Source organism: Cyprinus carpio, chromosome B15, assembly GCF_018340385.1.
Source record: "Cyprinus carpio isolate SPL01 chromosome B15, ASM1834038v1, whole genome shotgun sequence".
NCBI classification, from domain to species: domain Eukaryota; kingdom Metazoa; phylum Chordata; class Actinopteri; order Cypriniformes; family Cyprinidae; genus Cyprinus; species Cyprinus carpio.
In genome coordinates this window covers 4,754,936-4,774,927 of record NC_056611.1, presented here as the reverse complement: position 1 = coordinate 4,774,927, position 19,992 = coordinate 4,754,936, and the positions used below count along the sequence as shown (strand labels likewise).

The 19,992-nt window shown below is 37.0% G+C and overlaps 1 protein-coding gene and 1 pseudogene across 1 annotated transcript; both read left to right on the top strand.

The window, feature by feature from the left end:
• The window catches only part of LOC122139749, a 32,265-nt pseudogene extending 31,959 nt beyond the window's left edge, over positions 1-306 (top strand).
• Positions 307-5,007: 4,701 nt separating this feature from the next.
• LOC109055549 (RNA-binding protein FUS-like) lies at positions 5,008-18,588 on the top strand. The gene is made up of 16 exons (XM_042738969.1): positions 5,008-5,196; positions 5,622-5,655; positions 5,819-5,861; positions 10,630-10,702; positions 10,771-10,882; positions 11,558-11,673; positions 12,876-13,005; positions 15,082-15,116; positions 15,646-15,678; positions 16,434-16,543; positions 16,731-16,860; positions 16,951-17,076; positions 17,161-17,236; positions 17,320-17,399; positions 17,930-18,044; positions 18,120-18,588. Exons 1-16 carry the CDS (start codon positions 5,187-5,189, stop codon positions 18,157-18,159), a joined length of 1,263 nt encoding a protein of 420 aa, XP_042594903.1. The 5' UTR covers positions 5,008-5,186; the 3' UTR covers positions 18,160-18,588.
• The last annotated feature ends 1,404 nt before the right edge of the window (positions 18,589-19,992 follow it).

The following is a 19,992-nucleotide window of genomic DNA, read 5'->3' as shown; positions in this document are numbered from 1 at the left end:
CTCCTCCACAGAGACGCGCGTTACATGGCTCGGGACGTCCAGAACGCCTTCTACGAGATCGCAGAGGAGCTGGGAGGAATGAGCCGCGCTCAGGCGGTGGATTACATCAAGAAACTCATGACTAAAGGACGCTACTCGCAGGACGTCTGGAGCTAAACCAGCTCGCTCCTTCCCCTTCTGTACATTCCTGATGTGTGCTTTTACAGGGGACGAGTCTATCATCCTTCAGAAAAGAAAACACGGACACACACGACCTCATTCTAAAATGAATTATCTCACAAATCCTGTGTAGAATCATGATCTTAACCTACTAATCAAATGCATATGCATGAAACTTTATAATCAAAAATACGGTCATTTTTAGTATCCAGCAAACTCGGTGCGTGCAGGGCTGGATTAATGCTGTAGCGGTACTTTGTAAGCATTAAGAGACTTAAACTCGCTGTTATTATGAACTGGATGAAAGTGGTTTTAAACATGCAAAAAAAAAAAATACTATTCCTGGAGGAGTATGAGGAGAAATTGACTGGGATCCGAGTGTTTTTCCGTGAAGTTGCTCACTTCTCAGTCTTCAGATGTCATAAACATCACTTTTCAGTTTAGTTCACTGAAGTCTAAAAGCATCTCAATGTCTACATGTTTCACTTTGTTTAGTGTTATTATGTCTGAATATGAATGTAAGCTCATTTCAACTGGATGACCCTCACAGATTTCACTATTCTGTAAGTTCATCCCTATTCATTTCTCATCATTTCATAACCTCTCATAATCTGTGTATGTGATGCCGAGACGCAGACGAGGGAACAGATGCTGGTCTGGAAGCTCTAGTGCCTTATTTAGTCTGGTTTGCATTAGCGGAAGACCAGCGTTACGGCTGAAAAGAGTTTACTATTTGGGAAGAGAATAGAAATATATATAGTAGTAGTATTTTTTTTTTCTTTTTTACATAATCATAGTTTCATATCACCTGTTGTTTCCACTTAGGCATATTTGCAAAGATTAAATATAAATTTAACATCACTCTTGTCTTTAGCCTGTTCTTGTTCACTTTTGTCCATCGGACAGGATATTTTAGGTTTGGTCGCACATTAGAATAATATTACAAATCATCAACAATAACACACACACACACACACACACACACACACACACACACACACACACACACACACACTCACATAAAAGTTACATTTAATGACTTTTAAAATGCTATGCAATCTCCTTTTGCCTAGATTAGTTTTGTCTAGGTTTTGACTAGCAGGTGCTCTTTTAGTTGTTTTATGTAATGCAAAAAAAAAAAAAACAAACCCCTTCTTGTGTTGCTCAAGGCATTGTGTAGTCTTGTTCTGTTGTAAATGAATCTGATGCTGCAGAACTGATCGTAATGGAGACCACAGACGGCTGTCATTCACTGTATTGCAGTAATAGAAAGACTTTTAGAGAGGTATTTTTTAGGTTTATGGAAGCTTATATTTACTGTATAACTCACATTTCACAGACTTAATTCGCCGAGATATAAAAGACAGAATTGAAAGATATAAATATGGAATTGTGAGATATAAACAAAATGTAATATTTAATTTTTTTATTCTATGGTGGGACAAAAAACACTAAGAATTCAGAGGGGGGGGGGTCATAACTTTGAGAAAAATGTCAGAAAACACAACTCTATGTTCTATCTACCATCTAACATTCATAACTATATAATATATTTCTTTTTTTCTCAAAACTAAGAAAGGTTGCAATTAGCACCTATACTGTTTTTCTCCATATTCTGTGGCTTCCATAAAAACTGAAGTCCTGGCTCTGACTGCTTTTGAATATATATTTAAATAGAATATTATTTGATTTCTCTTGCCGCTGTTCAGTTGCCTTCAGAGAATATGTTAAAGAACTGTCCTCTAATACTGCCCCACATAAACTATTCCTGTGATGCTGGGACAGAGCAACCTGTCAGTTTCAGTTTAACTTACTAACTAAAGACATTTTAAACTGGTAAACCCAAAACACACTGCCACTGAAATCTGTTCTGTATAATAAACATATAATAATAATAACACCGATAGTAAGGAGACACATGATGAATCAAAGCTCTTCACAAACACAGTGAATGTATAAGGTGCACGCAGTGTTGTAAAATAAATTAATTAATTTACTTTTTTTTTCCCCCTATAGTTCTCAGGAGGGTATTACTAGTTTATTACAATGTATTTATGCATTATGTGTCATGTAAATATAAGATTAAAAACATTATAACTGAAAAGACCTTTTATTACCCCCACGCAAGCCCTATATATGGAGAGTATTTTTTTATAGGTGGATTTGAGCTCATGTTGAATGAATGAATGAATGAATGAATGAATGATGTCATACTCGGTGAATTGCACTAACGAGCTTCTCTGCTATCCCCAATAAGTTTATTAAATAATGATTATAAGATTTTGGCTTGCATACTTTCCAAAAGATTCTATAATGGATGAGGCTCAATCTGGTTTCATTAGTAATAGACACATCAAATAATATATGGTTAGTTTTAGATATCACCGATTATTCTTGTCTAGTTGCTGATGATAGTTGTGTTCTTATTTTGGGCTTTTATGAAGCTTTTGACACTCTAGAACCCCCTAGCTTTATTTTTCAGGGTCTTGAAAAACTTGTATTTGGAGATTTCTTCTGTAGTGCCATAAGAACTGTATACACAAATGGCAGTAGTTCTGTTACTCTAAATCATGGTGCTCACCGTTTTGAAATTTCAAGGGGAATAAGGCAGGGCTGCCCCATTTCACCTTATCTTTTTCTTCTCGCTGCTCAGTGCTCATATATAATCCAGCACTCTGAAAGGAGTAGCTGTAGCTGAAAGAGAGGTGATTATCAGATGACACGACCCTCTTTCTTAGGGATGCTATGCAGATCCCTTCGGCGATAAATGTTATCGAGTCTTTCTCCAAAGCCTCTGGCCTGCATTTAAATGTTCAAAAATGTGAGCTTTTGGCCATAAAAAACTGCAATGACTCCTTTATTCACGGTATTCCTGTGAAAGAAAAGGTTTGTTATTTAGGAGTTTACATATTGAAGGACCAAAGAGAAAGATGCATTTTTAATTTTCAACCCCTTACGGATAGAATTCAGAAGAGATTTAACTACAAAGAGATCTCTCTTTGAGAGGCAGGGTACTTCTTACGAGGGCTGAAGGCCTCTCAAGGCTTATTCATGCTGCTCAATCTGTTCATTTGGAGTCAAACTCAGTAAAAATATTGACCAGATACTCTTTAAGTTTTTGTGGAAAAACTCAATTCATTATAATAGAAAATCTGTTGTAATGAATATGAGTGAAAAGGGTGGTCTTAATATTTTGGATTTTAGTACTTTTAAATTAATTGGTTGAAACAGTTTAGAAAGAACCCAGGGTCTTTGTGGAATTTTTTTCCTAATTATATTTTTTCTCAGTTTGGTGGTCTGGATTTTCTTCTGTTGTGTAACTACAAAATTGAAAAATTAATAGAAAAACTATGGCAGTCTCTTCTGGCTTGGTCTTTGATATTTACAACTTTTCACCTCATAAATATTTTATTTGGAATAATTGTAATATTTTGTACAAGAATAAATCTATATTTTTTTCAGAATTGGTCTGATAAAAATATCTTGTTAGCTAGTCAATTAATTAATTCTCAAGGATTGTTGTTTTCATATAAAGAATTTCTAGATCATATTCAATTTCCTGAATTCTCAGTAGTTATGGGTTCAGTCTCGTCAGGTGCTCCTGCTTTAGATGAGAGGAAACTCAGTCTCTACTTCCAGTCTCTTTGACTTTGGTTAATACTTCCTTATAAAAACAATAATAGATCAGTCCGTTCACTGTTTCAGTAAGACACTGTTACTTCACCACCGCTGACCGCTTACTGGAGTAATGAAGTTGGTGATATTTGTTGGAAAAAAGTGTGGATGCATCCACATCTCTTTTTTTTAACCAATAAAAGTAAAAGAGATTTCTTTGAAAATAATTCATAAATGCTACCGTGCAAAATCAATGCATGAAAAGTTCTAAAGGGATGTCTCCTCCAGTTGCTCTTTCTGTGTCATCTCTGATGAAACTGTAGCTCGTCTCTTTTGGTGTTGTCCATTCACGAAAATGTTTTGGGAAGATGTTTCAGGATTTATCAGCTCTGAAATCTGTAATGGATGTGTGTTGTATTGGAAGAATGTGGTCCTAGGCTTTGTTGATTTTGAGCAATCTAAAACATGCCATGTTTATGTGATTAATCTGATCTTGTTACTAGCAAAATTCCATATTCATAAATGCTAAACCTCTCTTTCTTATATTTGTGAAAGAACTTGAAAAATACTTCTTCTCAATTAGGTCGTCTGAGGACAAAAAAGCCTTAAAAACATTATCTATTTGTAACTCTTTTCCTTTTTTCAGTGTCATGTAATTCTCATAATTTGTTAATGTTTAAGTTAATTTATATTATTTCCCCCATTTTTTTTTTTTTGTATTCTGTTGTTATCTGTTATTACTTTTGTGTTGTTTTAAGCATTAAAAAAAAAATAAATAATAAATAATAAAAAAAAAAAAAATATAATATATATATATATATATATATATTATAGATATATTATATATATATATATATATATATATATATATATATATATATTATATATATAAGCTGCTATCTGTGAAACTGGTTTGTTTATATTTGCTATTAGTATTCCTCACACTGTTAACTCCATAATAAGTTTATTATATTATAAACGGGGATGTTTGGCAGCCCTCGCTGTGTTTTATGATCACCGTGAAACTAAAGAAAGTGGACGCCATCGCACCTTGACGTCACAAAGCTGCGGAGACCACGTGACAGAAAAGGCGCAAAGTTGATACCACTTTCTAACAGACGGGGGTCTTTACCCGGATACATTTTGACAAAATATATCTAATAACGTTATGCTTTGCATCCGCTCTGTTATCGGTTCGCCATAAATAATGCTTGTTAGACGTTGCCGCTGTATTTCATTTGTAATATGTGCCATATAAAGGACTGAGTCCACGCGTTCCCGCCGAGTAGACGGTACCGTCCGCTCTCGGGTCATAGTTCATAAAAAGTCTGCAGTGCGTGTTTCGCTTCTGCCGGGTTTTTAATTTCTTTATTTTGGAATAGGTGGTCGTACATTTTAACTCCTTCAGAAAGATGGCCTCAGGTAAATATATATAATACATCGTTGTTCAGAAAGCGGTAATCGTTCTTTATTTGTTCGCTTGTTGAGTTTCGTGAGACATAAAAGAAGAGAACCGCGGCGCGCTTAGCATTAGCGGCTAAACTGACGACGCTGTGTTTGATATAAAAAACACATCACGATAAAACAAACAAAACAATATAATCCTCTTTAAGTATTTTTATCTTGTGTTAATAACACAAAACGAGCTCCGTGGATGTGTAAGTATAGCGAGGTTGATCGTTTATCCGCGCGCTCGGGTGATGGCGTGGTGTGATTGTTAGCTTAGCATTTGTTCTGACGCTCACGCACGCGCTTATATGAGTTACGCGTTTAATTGACTTGATTAACTTGTTACAGAGCTGTTTACACTTCATATATTCTGCCTGATTGTTTATTTCTGTTCGCAGATTCAGGCTACGGTCAGCCTGGCGCTCAACAAAGGTTTGAATTATGGACGTTATATCTACATAATCAATACTTGTTATAGATCTGTATTACTGGCTAACAGTTAAACATCCGGGTACAACGCAGTGCCTCGATCTTAGTCTTTTTAATTTAGTTTGTTTTAGGATGTGTAATTTTCCCCCTGTTTTTGATTGTGCAGCTACGGATCTTATGGTGGATCCCAGGCCTACCCAGGTGGACAGGTAATGCCTCATTATATAGCTTACTGTCTGTGTGTGTGTGTGTGTATATATAATATTTCCTTGTAAAATAAAAAGTAATGCATTACTAATTACTTGAAAAAAGTAATCTGATTACGTTACTCGCGTTACTTGTAATGCGTTACCCCCAGCACTGCTAATTATACATTTATAGTGTTTTTATTCATTTTTATATTTATTCCAAAATAATCACTAAAGGCGGTAACAATTTAAACCATAATCTGGAAATAGTTTACAATAACGTTTCATTAGTTCACTACTTTAGTTAATATGAACTAAGAATAAACAATAACCTTGTTAACATTATTATGCACTGTGAACAAACATTGAACAACTGTATATGTATCAACTAATGTAAACAGATTAATAAATACTGTAGTAAATGTTAATTGTTTATGGTAATTAACTCATTAAATGACAGCATGTTGTAAAATGTTACCAATATATATATATATTTTTTTTTTTGTGAACTGATTTTCAGCCGTTTTTTTTTTTTTTTTTTTTTTTAAAGTGAACTTATTTCGGGTCTTTGTCATAAAAGCTGTGTAAACCCTGCCACAGACACGAAGATATATCTTTCATTTCATCACGCTGAATGCTCACTAAAAGCTGACGCAGGCGTCACGTGTTCAGACCGTTTCAAGTTTTATTACGTGATGCAAAGTAGTGGTCTCTAAGCAGGAGAGTGGTTTACTTCATAGTTATTCAATAACGTCGTCATTTTCTTCATTCAGACCGAGAGCTCGCCCGAAAACAAGAGGTGGGATTTATCGCACAAACTAATCACAGCCGATCATATCCAGTTATAGCTAGGGGTGGTTAATCTGTCTGATTTCCCGATTCGATTACGATTATTGAAGTCCCGATTCGATTACAGTCGATTTTCGATTATTAACGATTCTCTATTAGCGATTATTGATTTTCCATTTCACAACAGTAAACGAAAATACACTACAAAGTGATTGCAGTATTAAAAAAAAGTCAGCTACTGAATTACTTAACTCTTTTAAGTAACAACAGCTCAAAGCACTTTCTGTGTCGTGTAGTTATAACTTCAGAATTATTTGGATGTAGCTTATGTTCTGTAGAACACAGAAATGAATACATCACATTGTGTTGTGACTCAAGTTGAACTAAACAATAACAAATAAGTGAAAGGCTTATTTCCTTTAGGAAGTAGATCAGAACCAACATACTGTAGAAATTTGACAATTTTCTTCTAGAAAGACAACGTGTTCAGGTGGAGGAAGACTGCAGGTTGAAGTCGAAACATGTCAAAGTAAAGAAAAACCTGAACACCTTGTCTTTCTAGAAGAAAATTGTCCAATTTAATCATTAAGAAGACAAAATGAACATTTTTGAACAACTTGCTGTAGCTTCAGCTTATATACTGTACTGTAGAACACAGTGACAAAATGCAACACACTAACTTGTGAGCAATCAAGTTGTACTAAACATTCATAGCTCTGGAATGACCAGATTCTTATGGAGGAAGACCAGCTGGTCCACATGCTGTGGCGTGAGTGTGCTCCGTTGTGCTGACACAATGTTTCCCGCAGTGGAGAACACTCTCTCTGCAGCAACGCTCGTACCTGGCCACTACCGGAGCACCAGCCCCCGATCGCTTAGCGGTTTCCCCGTCGGAGTTTCCCAACAGCGACGGCTCCAAGCGAGGTAGAGAGAGACCCAAAAAAAGAGCCCACAACAGAGCCGATCACTTACAATAACAGCACTGCTCAAAACGAAAACGAGGGCATTTTCTCGTGCGGGGTTTGTGGTAAGATGTTTCCAGACGATGTCCAGTTGAGAAACCACGAGACGCAGCACGGGGCGTTCACCGGCGGCATGAGCACGGGAGTGGAGCTGGTCGCTGTGGACGGCCCGACGATGATCTCTCATCCACTAGACGATTCATCAAAAAAACCTTCCCCCCGACAACAACAAAAAACACGAGAGAGAACGAGACGACACGTCACCTGTGATCTGTGCGGGACAAACTGTCACATTCGGGCGAGAAACCGTATGCGTGTCCGGTGTGCGGGCTGCACTTCAAACGCAAGGATAGGATGTCTTACCATGTGCGGTCTCACAATCGTGGTGGATCGGTTGGTTGCTCGTTCCTGGTTCTTCCATTTTACACACCTGCTCTGGCTGCCGTTACACGCCCTTGCTAACTGGAACTGGGTGCGTTCGTGACGTTCAACTCCCGGTATAACATTTTTTACAAAATAAAATAATGCAAAAAAAATTTTTTTAAAAATAAATAAGAAAATCGATTTTTGAAAATTTAATAATCGATTCATACTCGTCCATAACATACTCGCGATTAATCAATAATCGATTTTTTTTTTTCACCACCCCTAGTTATAGCATGATGGACGCATTGCCTCCTTATGTGACTTTCCCCATTCATCTCAGTGAGCTCCAGAAAAGTCAGGCACGCTTTAGGGTCTCTGTAGAAAGTCTATGGACCGAAGGGAGGCAAGGCTCCGCTTTAACTTTACCTGCGGGTGTCACCGTTGGACAGTGTTACTTTATAAAAAATGAATGACTTATAGACTTTTAATATCATATTTAGTCATTTGCACTGTTATTTTTGTAATTATTTTCTTATCCAACTTTTTGAGACACTGCCTCCCTTGCCTCCTCGGAGGAAACGCCCCTAATGTGTGTATATATATGTGTGTGTGTGTGTGTATATATGCGCACTGGTGCGCGCTATCTTTTAATATCAAAGTGCTTAATAAACTACGTGCATGCAGTGTCGTGGTCAGTTAAGTCATGAAGTTACCAAAAAGGTGATTAAAGCTGCCTTAAAACTCTGCATGCATGTGATGAGAGATCTTACAGGGCTGAACGTTTTTGGAAAATCTTATTGCGAATTTAATATGCAATTATTTTTTTAAACTCTTAATGTATTATTCAAAAAGGCAAGCTATAAATCACTTAGTATGACCAGCACAATATTAGATAGATTAAACAGAAATTTTCTTTTCTGTAGGCCAGGCCTATAGGTTACGATGAAATTAGGTGATACATGAATTCATATGAATGACATTTTTATTAAACAGCTACAATCACAGTAGTGTATTGACTGATTTGTTGAACATCCAACATTCAGGGATTTGATTTTTCTGTATAAATATGGATTTCGTATTTTCCGACCTCGCGGCGCCATCTTCAGGACAGTTAAAGCGTTCAAATGATTCAAAGCGCCAAACGCGAGCAGAATCAGCGCTGTAACGTGTTACTCGACCCGGTGACTTTATATGAATGGCAGTGAGAATCTGAGATTGCTAGTGCTGTCATAAAATTGACAACGGTTGTGCTGTAAATATATAATAGACTGTAGTGTGACATGCTATATGTCTGCTGTTACAGTAGCCTACTGTTTTTAGTTGTGACTCACTGTTAGTGCTGCGCTTGGTTTGAGCCGCTTTAATTTGCATTTGGGAACACAACATTCGTCATTAGAAACGTTTATAAATCTGTTGCTGTTTACAAAGAAGTTTCAGTGTCACATGATCTTCAGAAATCATTCTAATATGCTGATTTGCTGCTCAAGAATCATTTCTCAGTTTCTCTCCTAATATTTTTGTGGAAACATTGATACCACTCAAACATTTGTATAAAGTAAAAAAAAAAAAGAGAAATTAATAATTTTATTCATGCATGAAAGTGACAAAAAATGAGTGAAGGCATTTAAAATGATTTCTATTTAATAAATGCATTAACCAATTTAATATATTTGATAAATGCAAATAAATGCTGTTCATTGAACTTTTATATTGATCAAAAAATCCTGAAAAATAAAGTGCAGCATCATTTCCACACAAAATATGAAGCAGCAAAATTGTTTTCAACACTGATAATAATCAGAAATGTTTCTTGAGAGTCAAATAAATTGTGATGATTTCTAAAAAATCATATGAGACTGAATGTAGTGAAGAAAATTCTGCTTTGCATCACAGGAATAACATTACATTTTATAATGTATTAAAATTGAAAACATATCTCTTAATGTGCTAAAATATATATTTTTAATAGTGGGTGCTGGGGGCGTGGCCAGATTTTTCTTTTGTGTCTCTAGCTGATAACATGCCTGAACCTTGTAAGCATGTAATAATTGACAACATAATGCACTGACAAGTAAGCCTGGTGTAAACATTAATATGAACGTGTGAACCGTGTTCTATACAGTGTGTGTATACATTATATTTATATGCGTGTGTATATATGTTTGTATATTACTAAATACATTATTTAGTCATTTAGCAGACTCATTTATCCAAAGTGACTTACAAATGAGGACAATGGAAGCAATCCAAATCAACAAAAGAGCAATGATACACAAGTGCTATAACAAGTCTCAGTTAGCTTAACACAGTACATGTAGCAAGGTTTTTTTTTAATTATATAATAAATAAAAACAAAACCGAATAGAGCAAGCTAGTATCAGAGGCCTGTTTTGCTTTTGTTAATTGTACAATAAAGAAAACAGTTTGAATACAAAAATATTAGAAAGGTTTTTTTTTTTTGTTTTTTTTAGAAAACAAGCAGCAAATTAATAGTGCAAGTCTAAAAGGGACATGTTTATTTATTTTTAAGAATAGAATTGGAATAGAGAGTGCTGGAATTAGAGGGTCAAATAAAGATGGAAGAGATGTGTTTTTAGTATGTTTAAAATATTTCATAAATATGTTTTATATATTTTTGTGTGTGTGGGCTCTAAATGGTTTTGTCTTTCCAGCAGGGATATGGTCAGGGTAATGGGAGCGGCTCTTACAGTGGACAGAGTTACAGTGGTTATGGACAGCCTGGTGGTACGTGGTTTATAAGTGATTTTATGAATGTTTAATGATGGATGGTGTGTAATGGACATGTTTTCCTGGAGAGAGCTATGGCCAGCCGTCTCAGGGTTACTCCTCTGGTGGTTATGGTCAGCAGCCACCAGCACAACCACCGCAGCAGCAGGGCTATGACCGATCCGAATCCACGTCCAGGTGAGAGATCTGACTTCTGTCATAGCCACATCTTCTCTCTTATTATTGATGACAAATGACAAACCGAGTGGGATCTATGTACAATGAACAAACTCCATGAAATCAGTCCCAATGTTGGAAGAAGAGATTTCTATCAATTCTCTAACTGATGGGACCAGATCGTTTATATCCGCTGTAGAAATGTTTTTAATACTAGGCCAAGATCCTCCAACATGTTCTCTCTGCCGAATCCCTTTATCAATTTAGCAAGTTTTAACTTAACATAATATAATTCAGCCATAAAATTTCTCCCCATGAAACTAGCCACAGAAGCTGGAATGGTGTAAAACACAAACTCTTGTTATTGATTAAATACATGTTTACTCAGCAGCGTTTTTAATATCCCAAACACAGGTTTCTGACACAGAATGCATAGCCCTGTAATTGTGTAACCATCATAGTTGTTATTACAGTGCAGTGTGAAATTCTGCTCCTGATTAGCGTCAACCCTATATGTGAGAGAGACGGCTCTATTTCATATTAAATTGTAGGGATGCACTGATGCAGAATCGGTATTTGAACGTTTCTGTTCCTGCGTTCCTCTGCATTATGTTCAGAAACCAGAAGTCGTTCAAGCCCTAGTTTTTACCTACCCATAGTTGTTAACCCTCTTACTCTTCCTTTGTCTCGCTGCAGTTATGGTGATAAGTCGTATGGACAGCAGCGATCTTATGGACAGCAGTCAGCAGCAGGTGCTGGCGGCGCAGCAGCAGCGTACGGCCAGTCCAGCGGCTCATACCGGGGCTCTCAAGGTGGATATGTGTGATGCAGTGATTGTGGTTTTGTAGTTTATTGCATCATATCTTGATTAGAAAGTTACTTAAGCCTAGTCCCAGACTCAAATGTGTCTAGGCTGTTTTAACTGAAAGAAACTAGCATTGACCGATCTGTGTGAGTGCCCTTAAGTATGCACGATATTATCAGAACAATATCGGGATCAGCTGATAATTGCTTTAAATGTAAGCATCGGCCCGATATGAAAAATTATGCCGATATACCTTTCTGATAAAATGAATAGCTCAGGTGCTCAGGGTGTGATGGTGATAAGACATCAGCAGTGTAGTCATTCTTGAAGCAAACGTGATCTTATAAAAGTGATGATTAGATTGACTGTTTTGGATCACTGCATTTAATCGACGAATGCATGTACAGGATGATGTGTTCTTTGTACAGAGGAGTAAACCGTCAGTAACAGCTGCAGTAGCAGCGGCAAGTGTTAAATACACAAATAACGTTAAGATTGTTTCGGATTAAATAAGCAGTACTCAACTTCACAAAATAACAAGTGTGTGTTGAATTAAAGGTCAGAAGCTATAGCTTTCATGAATAAAAATCACAAGCATTACACTTGGAAATTAAGTAATTTTATATATACAGATTTTAGTCATTTGTTTTTTTTCAAATGGATTATGATAACTTAAATACAAGGAGCTCTAAAAGATTCAGAATTTAACTCTTTTGCTTTAGACCTTCTACAGTGGATAAATCTTCAGATAAAATGTTAAGATTACCACTGCATTTGTCTGCGGGGGGGGGAAAAAGCAGTGAGTGATTTATAGTTAATTTCAGCTTTCAGCGTACACTTATTACAGTACATCATTAATCGTTTAATTCTAACAAGTACGTTTTTGTAAATTAACGTTTTTGGTTTGTTTATAATCTCTGTACAGAAGAGACCTAGTGTTGTTTCTAAACAAAGGGAAATATATCTGTATCGGCCAGAACGAGTTGGCAAAATATCTCCATATCAGACATTGGTGAAAATCCAGTATCGTGCATCTCTATGCTATTTTTTTGTCAAGATGCACACCAGTAGAGTATGTGTGTGTGTGTGTTTTAAGGCCTGTTTATAAAGGGTGCTTATGGCCTAATCTTGGCTTAACCTAAGCCCTGTGAAACCAGGTTTTAATGTTTGTCAGCAAATCCAAAAGCGCGTCTCTCCCGCTCTCCTCAGGTGACAGCCGGAGGTTTGGTGATGACGCTGGCTCGGACAGGTCAGAGGGTTTCAGGGGCAGAGGTCGTGGGGGTTATGACCGCGGAGGCTATGACAGAGGTGGCCGGGGTGGCCCACCCTCCGGTATGGGGTAAGTCTGACCATCCCAGAAGGTATCACCACACACTGTTAAAAATCAACAATGCACATAGGCCTGAAAAGGTTTTGTTTGTTTGTTTCTCTCCTCTGTGGATATTTTTTCTTATACCACAAGAGGAGGTTTGTCTACACATTTTATTTATTTTTTTTTTTTTAAATCTGAACTGGTTCTACTCTTTATGGACCCTCAATCTGTTTGTTTCTATACAGTGACACTCCACCCAATGAATTATTAACTTTACTGTCGTTAGTTGTATGATGCTTATAAATGGGCTACAGCAGTAAGGTTACTCTCCATCTGTAGTTATTTTTACGCCTTTAAATGCATCACATTCTCACACAGGACGGTATAGCTAAAACCACAAAGATTTGCATAACTATTTTCCCTCAAGGTTTCATCTACCCTATAAACAATCAATAATATTACTAATAAGATTATAAAAAACATGAGAATTGATCGGGAGCCTGGCTAATTAAGCCAAGAAAAGGCAAAACAGTCTCGGAGTTTCCACTGAAGCCTTTAATGCAGATTATGAACCTGGTTGAAATCCAGTTTTTAGAGCTCGTTTCTTCTGCTCTCCATCAGTTTTCCCCCCTTCACATTGGAAAGTTCAGCAGCAAGGAACAGTTCTCAGTCACTCCACATGAATCGGTGTCTGTACAGTGTTGTTTCTTTTTGTGTTAACTGGTCTACATTTTATACTACAGGTATCAAAGTGAGTGAAATTAAAGTTGGACCACAGCCATTGGAGCTCATAAGCACTCATAATGGAAGGAAAATGTGTGCTCGTCTACACGAGTGCCACAACAGTTAGACGCTCAAATCTAGAGTAACTTATCGAAGAACTCAAGAGGGAGCAGGGAGGTTATCCTCTGTGCTCTTCTCTGGTTTTAGTCGCATCAAATCTTGACGTGCAATCAGAAAAAAAAAAAACAATTCTAATTGGGAAAGAGGCTTGCCTTTGGTTTCAATTTGCAATGTTTCATGTACATTTGGCCCATCATCTTTAACTAGGGATGTTCATTTTAACCAGTTAACCGTTAACCCGACCACAAGAATTCTGACAGATAAATATAATGAGTTAAACAATTTAAATCCTTTTAGTTGTTTTTCCCCCAGTAATTTCCAAAATATTTAAGAAGGTTTGCTGCATGGTTAAAATGCGTTACGCGTATTTAAAAAAATTTTTTTTTAGAGAAAAGAAACATGTTGCATTTATTTAATTCAGAAATAGGCCGACGCAAAATGTTTACAAACATTATAAGATACTGTGAACATAGCTAGGCTATTTTAGTTCCCCTCACTCCACAACAAATCCTTTCAATTAACAGTTTTTTGAAAAGAGCAAGAATTAAAAATAGGCCTTTAAGAAGCTATAACAATATAAACGACAAGCCAAAACAAATTAATTTAAGCTAAAATGAAACCGAAACCAACGTTGGGTCTCTCATTCGACACTAAATCAAATGTTTCCGGATTTGCGATGTATTTGAATGCCAAAATATTTATGTACTTCACTCGCGATCAATAGCCCTATGCACGTAAAACTAAATGTTTTGCATAACATCACAGCGGTACAGTGATGACAAACGGCTCAGATTTTGCTAGTGTGAGATTTTAGTTTTTCTCCATATGTTTACTGACTGTATTTCATTATGATAATGAACGGTCAAGGTAGCAAAGCTTAACTGTGTGCACGCATGCGGTGCTATTCAGACATTGTGAATCCTCATGTTCTGTTGTCTGCTGCTTTTTGCACGTGTAAAATTAACCCCCGGGAAACAAATGTTAGTATTTAACAGGTCACTGACACTTATCCTTTCTAATTGAATTAAATTCTAATTTAAAATGATCTTGTCGGTTAACGGTTAATAATCGGTTAACGAGCATCGGTTGTCAGTTAGGAGAAATAACCAAAATGAACATCCCTGTCTTTAACCCATCCGTCACTGGGAGCCGTTTCCTCCTCAGTAGTAAACCATGAAAGGATTACTGGTAAAGAGGGAGCCTTGCGCTCCCAGGTTTCAACAATGGAAAGCCATCATATCTTCAATTTTTCTTCTGCAGTGGTGGTGACCGTGGTGGCTACAAAAATTACGGTGGTAAGTGATGAGCATCTGTCTCAGTGGGGGAAAGGAGATTAAAAAAAAAAGAAAGATTAGCTGACAAATGAGCTCTTGAGCCACCATTTTATGTCAACCCAAAGGAACATCACCTTATTGTTTTTATTGCTGTCCTCTCTGGTAATGCTCTTGTGGGCTAAAGTCTAACAGCTACCCAGATTTACTCTATAAGATGGTCTTCTTGCATGAGGAAATTGAATTAAATGCCAGTGTTCTGGATGCCAGCTGTGCACTTGGTGAAGAAGAGACATGATTTAGATGAATACTTCTCATTTAATTTGGCTAGTCTCACAGAAAAAGTCTTCTGGTGTACAAAGGTGTTGGAAGTGGTGCAGCAGTTTTGGACACACTGGTGCATAGAGTAAACTGTCACTTGTAAAGGTCAAATCTACATAGCAAAGCAGTTTTGTTTGGTTTTATTAATTGTTCATAGAATTGGTGAAATATAGGTTGTTATCTCTCACGTTCTCAAAGTTGTGTTTCCCTTTCGTGTCTTGTTGTTTTCCAGGAGCCAGAGACTACAGTCAAAAGGATGACGGAGGTGAGTGTAGAAAACACTTCACCCTGAATTTTATAATATTAAATATTATTTTTAATATTGAGGGCCCGAAGAAACCTTTTTTTTTTTTTTTTTTTTTTTTTTTTTACTTTAATTTCCTTTTTTAATGGTTAAGTGAAACTTTAGTAATTAAAAAGCATGTCTAATTAATTGAAATCATGAAACCCATAAAATTAAACTAGTCTTTATGAAATGCTTATCAAATTACTTTAAGGGCCTTGTGAAATGTTTATTTTTTTTCCTATTAAAAAAAAAAGTATACTTTATTGCTCTATTCAGTTTAAATGTAATAAAATGTGAAAAATAATGAAGAACTTTTTTTTTTTTTTTGCATTTTTTTTTTTCTTGTAATGAAATGAAGGCAAAACTTTTTTTTTTTAAATCAATATAAACATTTAGTAATTGTATCAATACATTAAGGCATACATTCTGCTGTACAACAGTTATATATTTGTCGCAATTACAAGTAAAACTAAACTTATTTTGATGGGTTGCTGTCAAGAGCTTTTGTACCATATATGAGGGGCATCTTTTTATTTATTTTCTCTCCTTCCTATGAAATGCTCATGAAGTGACCCCCAGAGCAGCTTTGGGAATGTTGCTCATGTTTATGTTCTCATGTAGTGAGACTGCAGAGGCTGAAAACACTGAATACATGCTTCAGACATGTGTTAAGCATGGTGTGTAAATATTGTAATTGTTTCAACTCCAATATGTGTTTCTTCTCCCAAATACAGATGGCCATCAGGATAACTCCGACAATAACACCATCTTTGTCCAAGGTCTCACTGAAGACATCACCCCTGAGGAAGTGGGTGACTACTTCAAACAAATTGGAATCATTAAGGCAAGTTTACTCCCCTGATCGTCATGAACTTCACACACCTAGGCTGCGTTTCCCAAAAGCATCGTAAGCTCAAGTTGACCGTGGCTCCATTGGTTTCAATGGATCTAAGAGGCACTTACGGTCATGATGCTGCATGAAACGCAGCCCTGAAGGATCCTGGTTTACACTGAATCTGTTCCAATGGCAGCTCAATAAGAAGACCGGCAGTCCTATGATCAATCTGTACACTGATAAAGCCACCGGACGACTGAAGGGTGAAGCCACAGTGTCCTTTGACGATCCTCCCTCAGCCAAAGCTGCCATTGACTGGTTTGATGGTGAGAGAACCATCCTTGCTGTCTTTGACTTCAGTAGCATTAAAATAAATGGGGCTGATTTGGGGGCTGCTTTGTTTTGCTGGATTACAGGAAAAGAATTCAAAGGAAAACCCATCAAGGTGTCATTTGCTACCAGAAGAGCTGAATTCACCCAGAGAGGAGGAGGAGGAGGAGGTGGAGGAGGTGGTGGTGGAGGAGGACGAGGACGCGGCGGCGGTACGATTCGTAAATCTGACTCTACTCTGCTTGAGGAGCACCAGTCAGTTGTTTTGTAAGTCATTTGTGTGTTTGTGCTCACAGGTTTTCGAGGCAGAGGTGGCTTTGGTGGAGGTCCCTCGTTTGATGTCAAGGGTGGAGACTGGCCTTGTCCCAACAGGTTCGGCGCATGCAGTTATTTGTGAATGTGTTTGAGAGGGATCTGACGTCCAATTGTATTTATTGCTAAACCATCTCTTGCAGCTCTTGTGGCAACATGAACTTTGCTAGAAGATATGAGTGCAACAGATGTGGAACTGCAAAGCCAGAAGGAGATGGAGATGGTAAGTGTACATGAGCTGAAACACTGACCAGTAGAGGGAGCAGTTTAAGGAAGCTTGGTTCCACCATGGATAAACTTTCACAATTGTTTCTCACAATTCTGTGGAGAAATAAATGGAATTATGTGAGAAACTCAGTACTGCAAGGAAAAAAAAAAACAATTGCAAGATTAAAAACTCAGAATCTTGAGAAATACAAAAAAGGTGGAGGCAAAAAAGTGAAATGAATAAATGATGCATTTATATAGCGCTTTGTGTATTGCTGTACACCCAAAGCGCATCTCATGACATCTCAATTTGAGTTTACAATGCAAAAATGAGTTTCTATCTTGCAATTATTATTATTTTTTTTTCTCAATTCATTTTTCAACATTTAAGACAATTTTGCACATTTTAATTTTGCAGAATTGAGTCTCAAATCCTTTAATTGTTCTGATCTGTGGTGGGAACAATCTTCTATAGCAGTTTGCCCTGCTCTGCAGAAGTATCTTGTGAATACTTTAACTGCTGTGATTTCCACCGGACTGTTGCAGATCGTGGCAGCCGAGGCGGGTACGGAGGAGACCGCGGGGACCGCGGCGGATTCAGAGGCGGCAGAGGAGGAGGCTTCAGGGGTGGAGACCGCGGAGGATACAAAATGGGCGGAAGGTAATGAAACCCTCAGTTCTGCAGTCAGAGTTCTCTCTGATGTTTGAGTAATGCTCGTCTCCATTGCCTCCTGAAGGGAGACCACAGAGAGGAGAGACGAGGCCGGCCGTACTGAAGACATTCCAGACCGGAGTCTGTTGTGGGGTGGGGTTGAGGGGGAGCGGGGAGAGGTTTGTGTCCACAATCCTTTCTGTTGCATGAGCATATACTGTCTGAAACGAGCAGTTTTTCCCATAAATGTTGAATCTACTCCGAGGGGATGAATTTGATCTCTGCCACTTAGTACAGCTTCAGTCCTGTGAGGAAGCGGCAGCGCTGGCCACAGATCAGCTTTAAAGGGTCATTTTGCTCGGGGTGAAGGGGGAGGGGCCAGATGTTATTTTTGTTACTTTTTAGTTTCCTGACTTGTTGAATCCGGCATTTAGTGTGATAGATTTGTGAAATGCTTATTGTTTTGTAAAAATCAACTCAAAACTGTTTTACTGGTTTCTTTTTGTTTTTGATTTTCTTTTTGCAAAAAATATTAAACACCCTTTTGATCTTACTTGTTGTCGTCTTATTTATTTTTTTGAAGAACCATATATGCGATAAATAGCATCAAGTTGTTAATAATAATAATAATAATTTGAGTGCTTTAAAAGTAACTGAAATCAAAATGTATTGTGTATAGAGTCATAATTGCAGGTCTTGCATATTTATCATATTCCAGCCTGGTATTTATTATCAAATAACTGCTTAGCTGTATAAAAGCCAGTGAAATACTGAGTGCACCTCATTAAAAATGATTAAAGTAAAACCCTTTAATTAAAAAATGATTCAAGTAATTCCCTTTTACTTCACCTGTAAAGATGAATGTCCATTTCTAGCTGATTTCAAATTGCAATTTTGGACACACCTGAAAAGAAATGGGTCATACTGAGAAAAAATGCATAATCATAAACCAATTCGGGTCAGTAATTATGAGCACTTTGCAGTTTCCTCCCAGATTATGCGCCCCCTAGTACTAGTATTATTAGTGGTGGACTACAACAACGAGGGTTGCTTAATTCAGAAGTGACTGGCAGCATCGGTTTTCAGTGTGAATGCTGAAATCATACCCCATATATTGTATTGACAAGTCATCAATTAAATATTTTGGTACCACCTTAGATTATGCATAACTGGACAATAAGACGAGATGTATATCGGGCTTTACCTCCGAGCAGGCCACAGAGGCAGTGTCTCCTCAAAAACTGGATGAGAAAATAATTGATGTTACAAAATAAATATGACAAAAAGATTCATTTATAAAGTAAAAGTGTCTAACAGGGACACGCATGCAAAGCTGTCAGCTATTGCAACAATGTTACCCTATTTTGAAAACAAATACACAGAGCAAATGTTTAAGTGAGATTTGTTTAAGGGTAATTGATCAATGTTTACGTGTAAATAAAAAGCCTACATTAATAAAAATCTGTTCATCATAAAGTAAGCATGTCTTTTTACAAAACTTGAAATAATGATTGCCTTAAAAAAGTTGAGATATTCCTAAAAAAATGGATGGACAAAAAAAAAAAAAGATTAAAATATCTATATGGCAGTATACAGTATTTTGGTATTGACAATGAGGACTGCTGTTTCCAGGTCCAATCCTCTTCTCATCTCTACAGCCATTTATCAGCACTATTCAGTTAATATTACATATTTTATTTACATACAGTGGTGTGGAAAATTGTTGGCCCCCTTCCTGATTTTTGCATGTTTGTCACACTTTAATGTTTCAGATCATCAAACAAATTTAAATATTAGTAAAAGATAACACAAGTGAACACAACATGCAGTTTTTAAATGAAGGTTTTTATTATTAAGGGAAAACAAAACTACATGGCCCTGTGTGAAAAAGTGTTTGCCCCCTAAACCTAATAACTGATTGGGCCACCCTTAGCAGCAACAACTGCAATCAAGCGTT